This window comes from Emydura macquarii, unplaced genomic scaffold (assembly GCF_026122565.2).
Source record: "Emydura macquarii macquarii isolate MOO-44397 ecotype Brisbane River unplaced genomic scaffold, CSIRO-AGI_Emac_v2 contig_1253, whole genome shotgun sequence".
In the NCBI taxonomy this organism is placed as follows: Eukaryota; Metazoa; Chordata; order Testudines; family Chelidae; genus Emydura; species Emydura macquarii.
This window is the reverse complement of record NW_027131390.1, coordinates 75,254,909-75,271,275: the sequence shown is the minus strand read 5'-3', so window position 1 is coordinate 75,271,275 and position 16,367 is coordinate 75,254,909. Positions and strand designations below refer to the sequence as shown.

At 42.7% G+C, this 16,367-nt stretch overlaps 1 protein-coding gene across 2 annotated transcripts in view; it reads left to right on the top strand.

The window, feature by feature from the left end:
- DCAF17 (DDB1 and CUL4 associated factor 17) overlaps nucleotides 1-14,993 on the top strand; it is a 38,519-nt gene extending 23,526 nt beyond the window's left edge. For both annotated transcript variants that reach the window (XM_067549863.1, XM_067549864.1), the window contains 6 exons: nucleotides 968-1,110; nucleotides 2,477-2,586; nucleotides 6,038-6,125; nucleotides 8,020-8,103; nucleotides 13,316-13,471; nucleotides 14,137-14,993. In XM_067549863.1, coding sequence (XP_067405964.1) covers nucleotides 968-1,110; nucleotides 2,477-2,586; nucleotides 6,038-6,125; nucleotides 8,020-8,103; nucleotides 13,316-13,471; nucleotides 14,137-14,325 — 770 coding nt within the window. In that variant the 3' untranslated portion in view covers nucleotides 14,326-14,993. The remainder of the gene's footprint in view (nucleotides 1-967; nucleotides 1,111-2,476; nucleotides 2,587-6,037; nucleotides 6,126-8,019; nucleotides 8,104-13,315; nucleotides 13,472-14,136) is intronic.
- The last annotated feature ends 1,374 nt before the right edge of the window (nucleotides 14,994-16,367 follow it).

Sequence of the window (16,367 nt, the reverse complement as noted above, 5' to 3'; positions counted from 1 at the left end):
CACTTCAAGCTGTAATTTTGTTCAGTCTCATAAATTGAGCAGCACAGGTCAGAACTGAGATGAGATCTCCAGGGAAAGCTAAAGGTGCAAGAAGTGCCATTGGTTATTCAATGGGTGGTATTTTTCCCTAAAGCAGCACTGAAACAACACCCCAGCACAGCACAAGAGGGCACTTTACTGCTGTGAATTCAGTCTTTCAAAGAAGGCATAAAACTGAAGTCATAACTGGTTCTTGTCATTAAAAATACCACAGCATACTTTACAAAAGCAGAGGTGTGGACCCTGTTGCTCTGGCCAAATTCCATCTTGGGTAATTACAGTTCACCTGTTTCAATTCCCTTTGTAATTTCAAATAGTGTTCACTTCCTGTCAAATAGTTTTGTAGTATTGCAATGTGCTGTTAAACAGGGCTTTTTTCAGCCCAAAAGTTGGGTCCATGTTAGTGGCTTTAGAAATTATTTCTAGGAAGCTAGTTAGCAAAGCTTTGTAAAGTTTTCTGGTATCCATTTAGATTAAAGTTGCTATGTAAATATCTTCTCCCATTGTTGCACAGAGGATTTATATAAGTAGATCATTAATGCTGAATGTAACTTGTTCCACATGAGCTGAAGGGAGAAATAGATTCCTTTTGCCCTTTACTGCACTGAGTCCTAAGATTTTCTGTTTGTATAATTTACAAACGCAGCTGCAGATTACACTGATTGTGATTCCCCCACTGTTTTCTTGCATTATAGAAAGATGGGGGGAGGACATTAAAGTTCAGTCACTTTTTTGCATGTAATGTCCATTTGCTAAGTAGAAGTTAGTTGCCCATCTGTACTGTATTTCTATGTGCATAATGACATTAAATACTGTGATGAGTTTTTAGAAGTTTTCAAGAATGAATTATCTTGGAATTTAGAATTCTAAGGACCTATGGAATTAAAATGCTGTTAATAATGATCTTAACATTACACAATATTTACAGATACCCCACCTTTGCTATTTGAAGTGTCTTCCCTGGAGAACGCATTTCAAATTGGAGGATACCCTTGGCATTACATCATCACACCTAACAAGAAAAAGCACAAAGGAGTCTTCCATATTTGTGCTTTGAAAGACAATGCTTTGGTAATATATTCACATAGCAGCCTCTTGGAAATTAATATTCATCTGGGTTTTCCTCACTTGGAGCAATAAAGATTTTCCCATTCTCTCCTGCAATGTCCTCTTAATATGCCAATTGTCCTGTTGGTCAGAGAATGCCATATCTTATGGACAGCATCTGTAGCCCAGCAATGCTGTTTCTGAAATTGCCAGAGGAATCAATACAAAGCAATGGAAATATTTTCTTCTCACCAGAGTTGCTTTTGGTACTTTGTCCCTTCCTCTGCACACATAGCATTGCCTCCTCTGTGTTTCCAGCTCAACAATGATGGGTTGAGCTGAGTCTTGTGCCCAATACCATGCATGGTGTCGTGTTGTGTTTCCCTCTGGTCAGCCTACCACCTCATATCTTTGAGGAAACCCTTACAATTTTACAAATGAGATGCTTTAATATTTGGTGTCTGATCCTTCCTTTGTGGTTTCTCTTTCAAAATGTTTTTGATCACTATCTTTATAACTGTGTCCATTTTTTAAAAGTTGTATTATTCGTCATTTGCATCAGCCTTCATTTTGGCTACCTTATTCAGGCTAAAAACATGACTGTAATATTGGCCTGTCTGTTCATGATTCTTCAGCTGGAAAACTTCTAATCTCTGCATGCCCTCATCTTTCTAATTAGTCTGTTCAGACCAATAGCCCTTCCTTCCTGTCTCTCTTGGTCTCCGAACACAGAAGTCTTCAGCCTCACAGTGAAGTAGAACTGTACAAAATTTGGTGCTTTTGCTTCACAGGGCTCAGGCAAATCTCTTGCCCATGGCTTTATTTTGTTTGGGTTCATACTCATAAAAGTTGGTTACAAATTAACTCAACTCAAAACAAAACTGCAAAAACACCGGAATTTTGCCAGGTTTGGGGCTGAAATCATAAACCATCCCAAGTTCACATATCTCAGCAAGTTTTTCCACATACCTGCGCAGGTCTTGGGTTTGTTATAAAACTCAAACCAGTCTATAAGCTTTTCATAGGTCTCATTCCAAGTCAAAGCTCAGTTTCTTTTGAATTGCTGAAGTGTTTGCAGGATAGGTCTTTAATTTTCAAAGTGTAGTTTCAGGAGAAGTAGGAACATGTCTAATCATGTTAAAGGCATTGTTCACTAGATAGTAAACAACGTCACAGCCCAGTATAATGGAATTTCTTTAAGTCTTTGTATTCCATAAGGGTTTGTTTATTCCCCTTACTGATTTAGCTCCACTGCTGCTTCAACTTTTTGTAGTGTCTATATGGTTCTACCTAGTATTCTAACTACTCAGATGTAGATGGTGGGAGCTGAGCTTTTCTAGTTTAATCAGTTCTAAATATAATCGTTCTAAGCCTTTCCTTCCACCTTCAGGCAAAAAATGGCATACAGGATATGAAGTGCTGTTCATTAGAACCAGACTGGATATATTTCCATCCAGATACTTCAGGCAGAATAATCCACGTGGGACCAAATTTGATAAAGTAAGTATGAGCACTAATTTTTTCAAAGCTTGTTGCTTTCATTAAAGAGACTACTGGGTAACATCTAATTAGCATCCTGATTTTGGGAGATGACTAAGAGTTAGACAGGAATAATTATGGGGTTCCAATAACAATGCCATGTTAATGTGTATGTAGAGTCAGAAAAGCACCTGTGTAAAAACGATATCAGTTTTTTACAAATTCTTTTTCTGACCTCTGCATAAACTTGCACAGTAAATAATTAACAACATTTTGTACAGTAATGGAAGGGCAAGCTGGATCCTTCGTGATACATGAGGTAGAACAGAATCCAGCTTACTCTCCCATGTGTGTGTATATAACATACATTTTATTACTTGTGCAAATTTATGGTATAACCTGGGATGTCAACCCTCAAATATGCATATTTTGATTTGAATATCTTATCTAGTGGGCACACATTCAAATACTCCTACAGTGACAAGCCCATGATACCTTTCTTCCTAGCTATCAAATATTCCGGACTATGTTGGTGAGCATGCCATTCCCGCCAACGGTGAGCATGCAGTCTCTCTCTGATACTCCTATACAGACTCTCATTTTATTCAGCTAAAAGATCCTGAGCTCTGAGGCCCACACACAGACTGCAAGAGGGATTTGGGATCAGGGCCAGATTAACGGAGGAGCTTTACGGTCTGCAGCCCAGGGCCTCGGGCTAAGAGGGGCCCGCAAAAATAAATCCCCAACCCTCTCCCACATGATGCGGGCCCAGCAACCTGGCCAGGAGCTGCTCCTGGCCCCAAAGCACCACCGCACGGCAGCCGCTCCCCCCTCTCAACCCCACTCCTTCTCCTCCCACGTGATGTGGGCCCAGTGTGAGTGTGAGTGCCGCTCAAAATCATCTTGCGTGCCACATTTGGCATGTGTGCCATAAGTTGCTGACCCCTGTTCTACATGTTTTAAGACTGAAATGTAACCACAGAATGGCTTTCTGTTAATTAAAAAGCAAGTTTAGCATAGCATTAATAGCCTCGATGCCATAATTGTGATAATTTTGTTTTGGGAAACTAGGAAAAAGTTTAGGGGCCCCACAAAATCTAATAGCCTCAGGCCCAAGGAGAGTTAATCCGGCCCAGTTTGGGATAGGGTGGATGGGAAAGAGGACAGAATTTCTTTTAACAATGAAAATTGTGGTTATTAAACTGAATACATTGTAATCAAGTGTCCTCCCTCCTGGGCACCCCCTTGTGGGCTCAAGGTAGCCCCGCAAGAGGTCCCTTGCCTCAGATTCTCTCTCGGGTTCCCAGTAACTTCGCATAAGCCTTTTCTCTAGTCCACCTACAGTTTATTAGCCAAAACACAGTGCAAAGGTCCCAAATCAAATGTCCCAGAGCATAGTCCACACCAACCCTCTGCAAGTAATCTTTAAGCCCTGGCTTCATTCTTACCATCCTGGTGTCTTCTACCAGACCTAGACTCTTGGAGTCCTCATCCAACCCTCCACCCCAGCCCTTCATTCGGAGGCACAACCCCTCTTCCCAGAGGGAACTCTGTCTCTCTACTGGTTCCTCTGGGACCCAGCTCTCCAGCAAGGAGACATCAGCAGATAAATCCCTCTTCCTGCAGCCCCCTCTGGCCTTTGCTGCGGCTTTCTGGCTTAGAGGGAGCAAGCACATTCCTCTGCTGCCCCTCCTGCCTTCAGCTCTCTCCTGCCCAGCGTAGGAACATCAGCAAGCAAACCCCTCTTGCTGCTCTCCTGCCTTCAGCTCTCTCCCAGAAACCACATTCTTCCCGGCAACTCTCATCTCCTGGTCTGTCTCCCAACCAACCCCGTCTGCTCTGATACAGTGGATCTCACCAGGCCTCTCATAGTTCCCCAAGTGCTACCCCACTGTCTTAATTGGAGCACCGTGACTTGAACAGGAGAGTTGAGTTCAGTTTCACTTAAAGGGCCAGCTACCCTGTTACACACACCAATGACAATCATCTTATTCCATAAATATTTTTTTTCTTCCAAATAAAAGTTATATTTAAGGAGACTGTTTAGGTGCTGAAACTTTAGTTGATAATTCCTTGACTTTTTAGAGTTTAAAATCTTAGCTCTCTATAACACGATGTAACAAAGCTTTCTCCCTTCCCACCCAAGGGAATCAGTTCTCAAACTTAACATTATTAATGCAAATCTACTTATGGGAGATTTTAATTTCTGTTGCTAGAATTTATTTTAAAAGTTATATACATGCGCCAAAGCTCAAAATGTTTTGGTCACCTCCCACACCAATACAGCAGTACATATTCTAGAAGACATTTTTATTTACACTGAGCTACATTTTAATTTAAAAAACATTGTGAAAACAGGAGGAGAACTAAATTTTGTGAAGGCAGGGAAAATACAGTCAAGGTTGCAGTTTTGAAGCCTGTATCAGGAGATATCTATACAGCAAAGGCAGGTTTCACTCTCTCTTTTATTTCCTGCAAGGGAGAAAGACTAAATGCTACTTCTGTGGTTCCCTTTTAGCTTATTTTGTCAAATTTTAAAATAATTCATTTTATGGGCATATTTTTTGTAGAGAATTGCTGTTCCTGAACGGCTAGTATGACTTATTTTCTATTATGGAGTGGTCACTATTTGTTTTGTGGTAGAGGCCCTATTCGAGGATCAGGAGGTCCCATTGTGCTAGGCAGTGAATACACACACAAAGATTATCCCACTCCCGAACAACTACAGTCTCAGTTATCATATGTCTCTTCCATCAGTGGGTCCTCAACTGGTTCAAAAGTTTTGTAAACATTTAGGAAGAAGTGTAGAACACTGATAACTAGAGATGGACCCAAACTAAAAGCTCATATCCAAACTCTTCTCTGAATTTAGGGAGAAGTCAGATCCAAATTTCAACTGTGCAGCTCAGCTCCCATAGCTATTCCTGAGGTTCTCTCAAAGGAAAACTTGCATATTGTGTGTCTCAGTAGTATGAATTATGGAATGTTGACATTTATTGAAATAAGTATGATCAGTCCTCCCCTACACACAACTCTCACTTAGACTGAAAATCCATAGGCCAAAGAATTACCATCCATTTATAACAACTGAAGAATTTATAAACTGACCAGAATCAGGAATTCTAAAAGAAACATCTGAAGACTTCCACATGGTGGATGTGAGTGACAGTAGAATTTAATAAGGAAACATACTGTATATTTTAGAACTGATGTGTTAATCGGATGTATTAAAATAGCACAAATAAGTGTAAGTTACAGTAATAACATCTTTCAAATGTGTATATTTACCCTGTATTTGAAAAAAGTTATGACTGTAACTTATCTGTAAAAACAACAAGAGCAGACTAACACGGCTACCCCTCTGGAACTCTTTAAACTTCTCTGTGATATTTTAGCACATCTGATTTTAGAAATCAAAGCATGTTAGATTTTAACATGACTCTTTTTATATCTTTTTTTTTTTTTTTAAAAGAGTCTTGAAGCTGAAGGAAATCAAAAATAATAAATACCAGAGGGAAATTGCAGAAGATTTTGTCATTGTGGCCAACAGGCAGAATAACGTGAGACTATAACAAGAAATTATTAATACAAACTATGTTTTATTTTTGTCTGATTATATAGATTATGCAGATTATTTATGTGCAAATGTATCAATGTATTGTGTGGAGCTGATCCAAAGCCTATTGAAAGACTCTTTCACTTCAATCGTCTTTGAATTAGGCCTGCATGAGAGGAATTTCAAAGATAATTACATTTTCAGGGTATCTTACTGAAACCTTCTTTCACTTTTTAGTTTCTTGGCATCTATTGTGGTGAATATTGCAAATAGTTGCCTTGGATGTATACCCCAAGCAGTATACAGTGATAGATTTCCTTGGCAAAGAGGCGTCGCTGACTAAGTCATAATTATATGCAAATTTGGTATTATCATGAAGCCTTAAAGTTGATAGTTCAAATGGCTGAAAAATGTCAAGCCTGGTGAAAATTAACATTTGTGACAGCAAACCACCAAAACCAAATGGGAATGCTAAAAAGACCAAACACCTCACTGGTTAAAGTTGGTGGAAAACCTTTGATGACACTGCAATTGTTTAGAACTGCAATTTGCTTCAGCACAGAAACTTGTAGGGTTTTTCAGAGTTTATGAATGCTGAGTCCCTCGCACTCAGTGACACTACTTTTGAAGTTCCCCCATAAAGAAAAATGTGTGTGTTTAAAAATCTGCATAATGTCAATAGTAAATCAGTAGGGGCAGGATTAGTCCCATGTGCATGACTCCCCTTCTTTTTTTTCCTAGGGTTTTGTTTACAGAGGATGATCTTGGCTTGGGAATGGGAGATAGAGAGAAGAGTTTTAATCCTGTCTCTGCCACAACCTTCCCTTGTGACCTTCCTTAGCCAAGACACTAAGGGCCCAATTCTGAGAGGTGCTGAGCATTCTCAACTCCTATTGATGTCCAGTGGGAATTGAAAGCACTCATCAAATTCAGGATCAGGCCCTTAATGCTGCTATGCTTCCATTTTCTCAACTATGCAATGGGGATAGCAGCACCTATCTCAAAGGAGAGTTGCAAGGATATATTCATTAATGTTTGTAAATAATTTTGAGAAAGTAGAAGTAATGTAAAGATGGTGGTTTAATAAGAAAACAAAAATGGCCATACTGGATCAGACCAATGGTCCATTTAGCCCAGTATCCCGTCTTCCGATAGCAGCCAGTGCCAGATGCTTCAGAGGGAATTAACAGAACAAGCAATTATCGACTGAGCCATCCCCTCGTCTAGTCCCAGCTTCTGGCAATCAAAGGCTAAGGGACACCCAGAGCATGGGGTTGAGTCCCATGGTTTCTTTACTGGAAGTGTCCTTTTACTCACCACTGTAGCTGTTTGCTAAATTAAAGTTCTTCCATTTAAAAAATCCTTCTGAGCTGGACTGCTTCCTGATTATTTTTTATCTTCATTTCCTAAATGTTAGATTATTGATGTATGCCAAACAGGCACAACCCCATGTCTGCATAACCCAGCATGAAAGAAGTGCAACCACCTCTGGAATAAATAGTTGCAACCAGCCTGTGCATAGCACAGTAGTGGAACAAGGCTAGAGAAAACTTTGGCAAAAGAACACAAGGGCAATGATACCTGCTCTTACAAAAAGTGCTATGGAGCCTTTAATGTCCTCTTCAGGTCAGACAGGATATCCGTTTTTTAGGATGCCTGTAAAACATCTCATCTGACACAAAGAATGATGGTTAATAAAATGATTTCTCTGCTCCTGTACAGGCTCTCTATATTTCTGTTTACTAAAGGTAGTGCTATCTTTTGGTCTTTTTAAAGGCTTTACCAAATTTCAAATAAAATGAATATATTGCTAAAAAAGCACACACCTCCTATATTATCACCTAGCATGCAGACTTTCTCTTTTTTTAATTTTTTTTTTTTTTAATTCTGTGTCTAAGGTGAACAATTCAGTAACTGTAACCGCTTCTGGTCGAATGGTGAAAAAGCGTTTCAACTTGCTGGATGATGACCCAGAACAAGAGGTAATTATGATACGGTGAGCTAAAAAGGACCAAAAGGTTAGCCAAGGAGTTGAGCCATCAAGTCATATCTCTCATTATAAGTGCAGTTGGTGAAACTTTTAGCTACATTAAGCTCTGCATTCATTCTTTATCATCCTCCTTCTGCTGCTTTCATTCCCTCCACTTTCTTCTTGGCTACTCATGGTGCCTGAGTCTTCCTTGTTTAAGGACTGATCCTACTCCTGTTGAAGTCAATGGCAAAACACTCAGTGACCAACGTGGTATGAAATCAAGCCCTTAATGTGAGAAACTACTACCATTCTCTCATTTCAAATCCCTCCTTAAATCATGTCTACTGTCAAACTTCTCAGCAATAAATCCAAAAAACAAAATTTAAAATTATATGTTTGCTTTGAGACTGGATCGTCCAATGCCCAGACTCTGGTGTGTTGTGTCTGAATTACATTGTCCCTCCACTTTATTGTAATATGTAAACTCCTCAAGTCAGGGACCATCTCTTCCTTTGTTTTGTACAGCACAGAGCACACATTGATAAATTACTGTGAACAAAAATACAAATACTCTCACTGTAGTCACTCAACAAAATTTTTCTTTGTTTTCAATAAAATTAAACAATTTTTAAAAAGTGTTGGGGAGGTGGGAACTCCTGTGCAATTCAGGTCTAAGCTGCAGTGTGGCTATCTGCAAGAACAATCTGATCCAGATCCTCAGACTAACCCTGATCTTCCTTCTCGCTGAACTCTTTCCAATTTTATTTCTTCCCTGTTTCATTCATTCAATCTTTGCATTTTGTTTCAACTTGGACAAGAAACAAGTATGGAACTTACTGATTCACCAGGCTTGAGCTTGCCCCTGCTCATATTCTAGAAATGCAGAAAAAGAGATGAAAATCTTCAAGTAGTCTTTTTCATTTTGTTGTTTATATTCATTTTACTTTGCCCTGGATATAAATACGTTATAGGCTTGAAGACTATGAAGAATGTTCAAGCCTGTTGTGGCTTTGCCACTCCTGAATAATGCAGGAAATTGCGGAGTGTAGGGAAGGGGTAAGAGAGAGTGAGTCTGGTGGCTGAATCCCCCAGGAGCAGCATAAATATAAGCACTTCTTGCTAGATCATTCTAGCTAAAGTGCATCAGTTAAATCTCTCTTCTCCCTCATCTTCTCTTCCCACCTCCACGCAGGTAACTAAGAGATGAGCCAGAAGGCTTTCTCCATTTATCTGAATAGCTCTTTTCTAAAACAGGACTATTATATCCACAGTTAAAGACAGGACCCTGCCCTGCCCTTTGTTAGATAACATGGGTTGTCAGATAAATGACGTTTGGATAGTTTAGGCTGTGCTGTTATGAAAAGAGGTCTGAGGCATCTAATTGGCCAATGGAAGTTCTAAGTGTTTGGGTACCCGTGTAACTGCATAGTTCATCATTCTTTGGTCAGTTTATCCTACCTCTAATGTTGATGCCAGTGGATCCTGACCACAGGGGTTAGTCAGCCATCTTGCTAAATAGCACGGGAAAATATTTAAGGGGTTTTTTAATTGAATATTTTCAAAGTAAAAACACTACAGACCTGAGGACTCAAACTGCTGAGGTCTTCAGGTAATGCTTGAGAAACATTTTTCAGCTCTCAGCTAGCACTCAGCTGAAATTCACACTGACATGAGAATTGTAATTCCTCAGTTTCTGGCAACCATTTCTACTCTTGTTTCTATAGAAATGAATACTAGCTAAGTGAAAATGGTAATTTTTTACATAGTCCTTAAAGCTTAGAATTCATTTATGATCAACAGAATAAAAATTACAAAGAAGACACTTCAGTAGCAAGAACTCCACAGATTTTGTTCCTGTTCTTGAGCTTTATGCTCTGAACTATGGGGAAAATACATTTATTTGGATTTAGATAGGAGAAAAGCAAATAAGTCATTTAGGGTATGTCTGTGCTGCATCCAGGAGTGAGCCTCCCAGCCTGGTTCCACAGACTTCCGCTAGCACTCTAAAAATAGTTCTGTAGCTGGTGCTTTGACGTTGCCCACTCTCAACAGCTTCAAAGCCTGAGCTCCAGCTCAAGCTGCCATTTCTACATAGCTATTTTTAGCACACTCGTGTGGACCTGGGATGGGAGGGTTGCTCCCAGATGCTGCTTAGACTTACCCCAAATAGGTAACATCAGTACATTCTCAGGTTCAGAGTAACGAGATACATGGCTGCCTCAGGAGCTTGCAGCCTTCAGCTTCTGGTCTCATTCTTCTTCCTTCACAGTTTAGGCATTTGGATTATGACAGCAGCATGCCCTCCTGGGTGCTATGGCTTACTTACATGTGTTGATAATGGCTTTTCTAGAACAGCCCTTCCCATCTTAATCTGCAGCTGCTGTTTATATATGTATGTAGAGGTGTGTAACTTTAAAGAGAGGATCCAGGAGTTCTCTCTTCGAGTGATTGCTCATATCCATTCCAATATAGGTGTGTGCGCGCCCCGTGCACAGATTCCCAGAACTTTTTACCCTTAGCTAGCTCCGGAGGGTCAACTCAGGCGCCCCCTGGTGTACCTACCCTGCAGCCCCTCAATTCCTTCTTTCCTCCTGTGACGGTTACTGGAACGTCTGCCTCTTGCATACCGCAAGTAGCATCCCTTAGTCTATAGCACGTTCTTTGTTATTCAAGTTGTTGTTAGTTGTTATCACAGTAATAGTAGTAGTTAAGTTAAGTAAAATAGAGTGCCCTTAGGGGCTAGAGCTGAGCCATGCCTGGCTCCACCAGCTTTAAAGCCTGCACCACGTGTGCAAAATCCTTCCCCGTGAGCGACCCTCATGATCGTTGCCTCCGATGCCTCGGGGAGCAACATAGGAAGGAAAAATGTAGGATCTGTAGGTCCTTCAAGCCCCGGACCCAAAAGGAGAGGGACGCAAGGCTGAAGGCGATCCTAATGGAGTCTGCACTTCGCCTGGATGCCGAGCCGTCGCGTTCTCCAGTGGCACCGAGCATCTCCTCGGTGCGGAGCGCTCCACCGGCACCGGCATGGTCAGTACCGAAGAAGAAGTGGCCGGAGGCCGCACACATGGACTCCCCCCTGCTACCGGGACAGCAGGGGGTACAGCAGGAGATGCCCCAGCCACGTGCTGTGGAGAGTACTCTGGCACCGGCATCTCCCCGTAGGGAGCCTCCCCCGACTCCTGGGGGTGGGGGAGCGCCCCTGCAAGGGCTGTCGACGCCAGAGGCGTACGCTGCGGCACATGCCCTCATGGGCCTGCCTGTGCCTCCGTCCCCCCCCTCGGCCGAGGGTTCCAGGACCAGCGTCTCGGGGTAAACCCGTGCTGGGTTGCCCTGGAGGGTGGAGGAGACAGGAGTCGAGGTCTTCCCCCAGACAGTCGAGGAGGGTCAAGAGTGTGGGCTCCCCTCCTAGCTCCGACTCTGAGTTGTCGAGCTCCTCGACACCGTGGCACTGAGGGTGGTCGAGAGACAAGCACCCGAGGCAATGACGTTACAGTTCCACCTCGAGCAGGGAACACGGCTCGGGCTCCGGTACTCTGGTGCGGAGCCCAGCTCGGCACCGATCCCCAACTCCATCGCCACCGCCTGCCTCGGCACCGAGCGCGCTCCCAATCAACGTCGCGACAACATAGGTGTCACCGCTCCCGTTCCAGACTTGGGAAGTATCGCCATAAGTCATCCAGACAGAGGAGGCGTTCCACCTACAGCTCCTCCAGCAGCTCCTCCCCCCGTCGGCACCGCAGACGCCGGCACCGGAGATCATCGTCATCCCGTAGCCGCTCACTTTCCAGGACTCGCAAGTGCAGGTCAAGCGGCTCAGGTTCCAAGGAGCGCCGTATTGATGTGACGCAGCAGGCTCCTACTCCTGCACCTACGTGGCCCCAAGGCCCCTGGCAATGGCCATATTGGGGGCCGCGGGGTAGCCAGATGGGTCAAGGGACCACCTCAATCCATTCCTCGGTGGCCCAGCCAGTACCCCCACCACCAACCTGCCCACAGGAGGGCCACCCCTTGGAGGAAGGGTCAGACCCGGAGGAAGGCCCTTCCACAGGGCCCCTTCCACAGTCGTCGTCCTCCTCTCCGGATGATGCGGTGGCTGGGGACCATAAGGCCCCCTTCTTTGACTTCCGGGCCCACCAGGAGCTTCTGAGGAGAGTGGCGGGCAATCTCAGCTTAGAAATTAGGCGCTGTGAGAGTGCACTCAACCAGAGCCCAGGCCTCATCTGCGGCCTTCCTGGGAGGAGTGCCCCTGCAGGACATCTGCAGAGCAGCGACCTGGTCGTCGGTCCACACCTTCACATCTCACTACGCCATCATGCAGCAGGCGAGAGAGGATGTGGGATTTGGCAGAGCCGTGCTGATGAGAACAGCTCTCCATTGACTCCTACCCACCTCCAAGGTATGGCTATTTAATCATCTATATTGGAATGGATATGAGCAATCACTTGAAGAGAGAAAACAGGGTTACTTACCAGTAATTGTTGTTCTTCGAGATGTGTTGCTCATATCCATTCCACACCCATCCTCCGTCCCCACTGTCAGAGTTGGCAGAAAGAAGGGACTGAGGTGCCACAGGGTCGGCGGCGCCCTATGTACCACGGCATGAGCATGGTACTCCAGGGGGCGCCTGAGCCGACCCTACGGAGCTAGCTACAGGAAAAAAGTTCCGCGAATCTGTGCACGGGGCGCGCACACACCTATATTGGAATGGATATGAGCAACACATCTCGAAGAGCAACAGTTACTGGTAAGTAACCCTGTTTTTTTGTGACTTATATTATCCTACTAATTTTCTCAAATCTCATGACCTAGCTGTAGGTTTAAGTCATACTGCTGCTAATGTACATGAGGAAAGAGCACTGAGGTGAAGTGATGCCTTTGTTTCTCTCCCTCTTGTTTACAGTGTCCTGTCTTTACATTTCCTAGCTGGTGCATGTAAAACCCTTATATTCACACACCTGGGCAGTAAAGGACCTTATTTTCTCTTCTTTCTCTCATATGGGGGCTCTACTGAAAGGTACTGAATAGTCTGTGATTGGAAAGATACCTACAGTTTAGTATCTGGATGGCAAAGATTTTCCTGTTGAATAATAGCAGACCTGTAGACTGGGACTTCTATTTCTTTCCTTTCCCCTTCCCAAAAAACATATGTAAAGTTCTTTTAAAAATAACTGAAAATGTCCATTTATTAACTGGTCAACTTGTGATTGTGTTTTTGTAAGACTTTCAAAATTGTGGACTATGAAGATGAGCTGGATTTGTTATCCGTGGTGGCAGTTACTCAGCTAGGAGCTGATGGGAAAGCTCACCTTGACTTTCACTGTAATGAACATGGAATTCTACTTAAGAGTATTCCATTAGTGGAGTCTTGGGATGTGGTGAGTATAATCCACTGAATTCAGTTTCTATTAACACCTGACACACCACTTTGCATCCAAGTAACTGTTTTGATCAAATTTTTGAGTCAGATGTACAATGCAAATCCCACTGGCACTTCCCTGTATAATAGCTGTAGCAAAAATTATTCAGTTGGACTTGCACATACTCTGTGATGCAGTAGTACATTATCTGAAAAGCACCATAATCTTAAATCAGGATTTCCCTCAATACCTATCAGTAGCATTGAAAAATGTATCTTTTGACATTTATAAAATGCTTATCAGCCTAAGCCTTGATCCCCCAAACATTTGTGTGTGTGCTTAACTTTACAACCTCTGAGCAGTCTGACTGATGGCAGTGGAACTTCTCATGTGCACAAAGTTAAGAGTGGACATAACTGTGTGGGAATTTAGATATTTAGGCACCTAACTCCCATTGATGGCTAGATATCTTTGAAAATCTGGACCATGGTTTCTAAACACTGTCCTTGCTTTATCTGAAAAACCAATTATCCACATATGCTTTTTGTCTCCTGTACTAGGAAAATGAATAGTGTTCTGTAATTTTTAATCAGTTCTAGGGAAGTCTTATTTATTATTTATATGGTATTTACACAAGCCTCTGGAAAATGAAGCTGTCATTCAAAATTATTTTCTCATTGCAGACTTACAATCATGAAGTTTATTTTGACAGAGACATTGTGTTACACATAGAACAAAAGCCTAACAGGATCTTCTGCTGTTATTTTTACCAAATGGTCCGTGATAGTGCAGAGGAAGATGAACATTCAAGCCTTGAAAAAGGGGAGAGAGTTTTTTGTAAAAAAGGGGAGAGAATTTTTGAATATTTTTAAGAGAAAATAACCATCTGCAGAGGCTTCACTCTGCACAATATCCACAGACTTTGTCTCTTTGGACTAGATAAATATTATATTTCAACCATGGTGTTCTAAAAATTTATATTTTGAGCTTAAATGTTTGTATTACTATCAGGGTTTTTTAATTTCCCTTTTGCATATAAAGATAGTCATATGTATTTTCATAGACCATAATTGAATTTCATTTATTTATCTTTTATTGTTGCTACTGATTATGATATTGTAACACAAAGAATGATCATATTTATTGCTATTGTCCACCAACTAGTCTGATTGAAATACTGGATATCAGGCACAAGGACTTCAACTTACTGACATCCATACAGTGTCATATTCTTTTACTTATGCTTAGATCTTCTCTTGCAACTTTATTTTAATTAGCAGTCTATATTAAAGTAAATAAAGTGTTTTAGGATAAAATTATACATGGGATGAAAATGGCAGAGTTGTTATCAAGCCATTTAGACACAAGGGAAGTGTGTCCTCCTGTAGATCCTACTTAACTCTCAGTCCTGGTCTACACTGACAATGTAGGTCGACATAATGCGGCTTATGTTGACCACATAAAGTATGCCTCTCCGTTGGCATGTCAGTCTCACCGACCTAAATCGTGGTAAAATTTGATTTAATAAAACCACCTGTGCAAGGGGCGTAACACTGAAGTTGAATTCCATGGGTCGAAGGAGCGTCAGTGGAGGCAGAGCACAATGTAAGTCAACATCATTGGCCTCCGGGAGATATCCCATAATGCTCTGTTTTGACTGCTCTGCATATTCGCAGTCTGCTGCACTATGGCCACGTAAACAGAAAATAGCTCCTTCCTGCAAGCCCCAGGAAATTTTCAATTCCCATTTCCTGTTTGGTCAGTGTGGAGAGAGCTTGCCAGCACAACTTTTCATGGCAACTGCACGCCCCAAACACATTCCAGTCTGGAGTCGACCTGAGGTCTTGGATCTCATCGGTTTGTGGGGTGAAAAGTCACCACCCTTTTTGGCAGAAGTCTATTAATGGCCCAGCACACTTGAATCACAGCTGCTCCCACGGTGGATTTACCGACTGCAAATTGATTCCCAACTGACCAATAGCAGTCTGGCATTGCTAGCTTCCACAGAGTGATGGCCACTCTCTTCTCCATTGTCAGAGCTGGTCTCAAGAGAGTATTTGTGCGTTTCAGGGTTGGGGAGAGCTCTCCGCAAAGTTAAAAGAAAGTGGTCTTTCGCATTTGAAAGTTCTGCAGCCGCTGCTCATCATCCCACACCTTCATAATGATGCGATCCCACCAGTCACTGCTTATTTCCCGGGACGAGAAGTGGCACTCCATCGACTGCAGATGGTGTGTGACGGCCTGCAGTAAACAGGAATTGTTTCATTCTATGGCTTGTAGCAAGGCGGTCTCTGTAACATTGCAATTTTCTGCGGTGTGGCTCCTGACTCACCCCTGAAAATACTGCAGAATAAGTTGTGCGGTGTTAATGATGCTCACAATAATAGTGCAGAGCTGAGCAGACTCCATTCCTCTCAGGCAAGGGCGTGCGCGCAGCAGAGAGTGAAGGTTTTGAAAAAATGGCGCGAGAAGGGGATCGTCTGTTTGTTTGGACTGGAGCAAGAAGAGGGAGCGCGGGGGGAAGAGTACGTTGCATCCTGGGAGGACGACGACCTTCCCAAAAGCCTCTGCGGCTAGTTGCAGCGTGGGCTAGCTAGCCACGGTGAACGGCTTTGATTGTTGACTCAAGCACAGCTAGTGGGGATGCAATCACCCGACACAATGAACATGCTGTGATCACACTCCTCCGACTTCTAAAATTTGGCGGGTGAAAGTTGATTTAAAATACATCGACTTCACTCCGTAGTGTAGACATACCCTCAGTGCAAAAAAACAGGGTTTTTTTTAAAATGAAGGCTCCAGTAATTAAGATAGAAATCCTATTACAGGTTCTTTCTTTTTCTTCTTTGTGAAGCCCACTAATTTTATGGTCTCTTCCTTTGTCAGAAATTGTCAGGTCAGAAATTGTTAAATC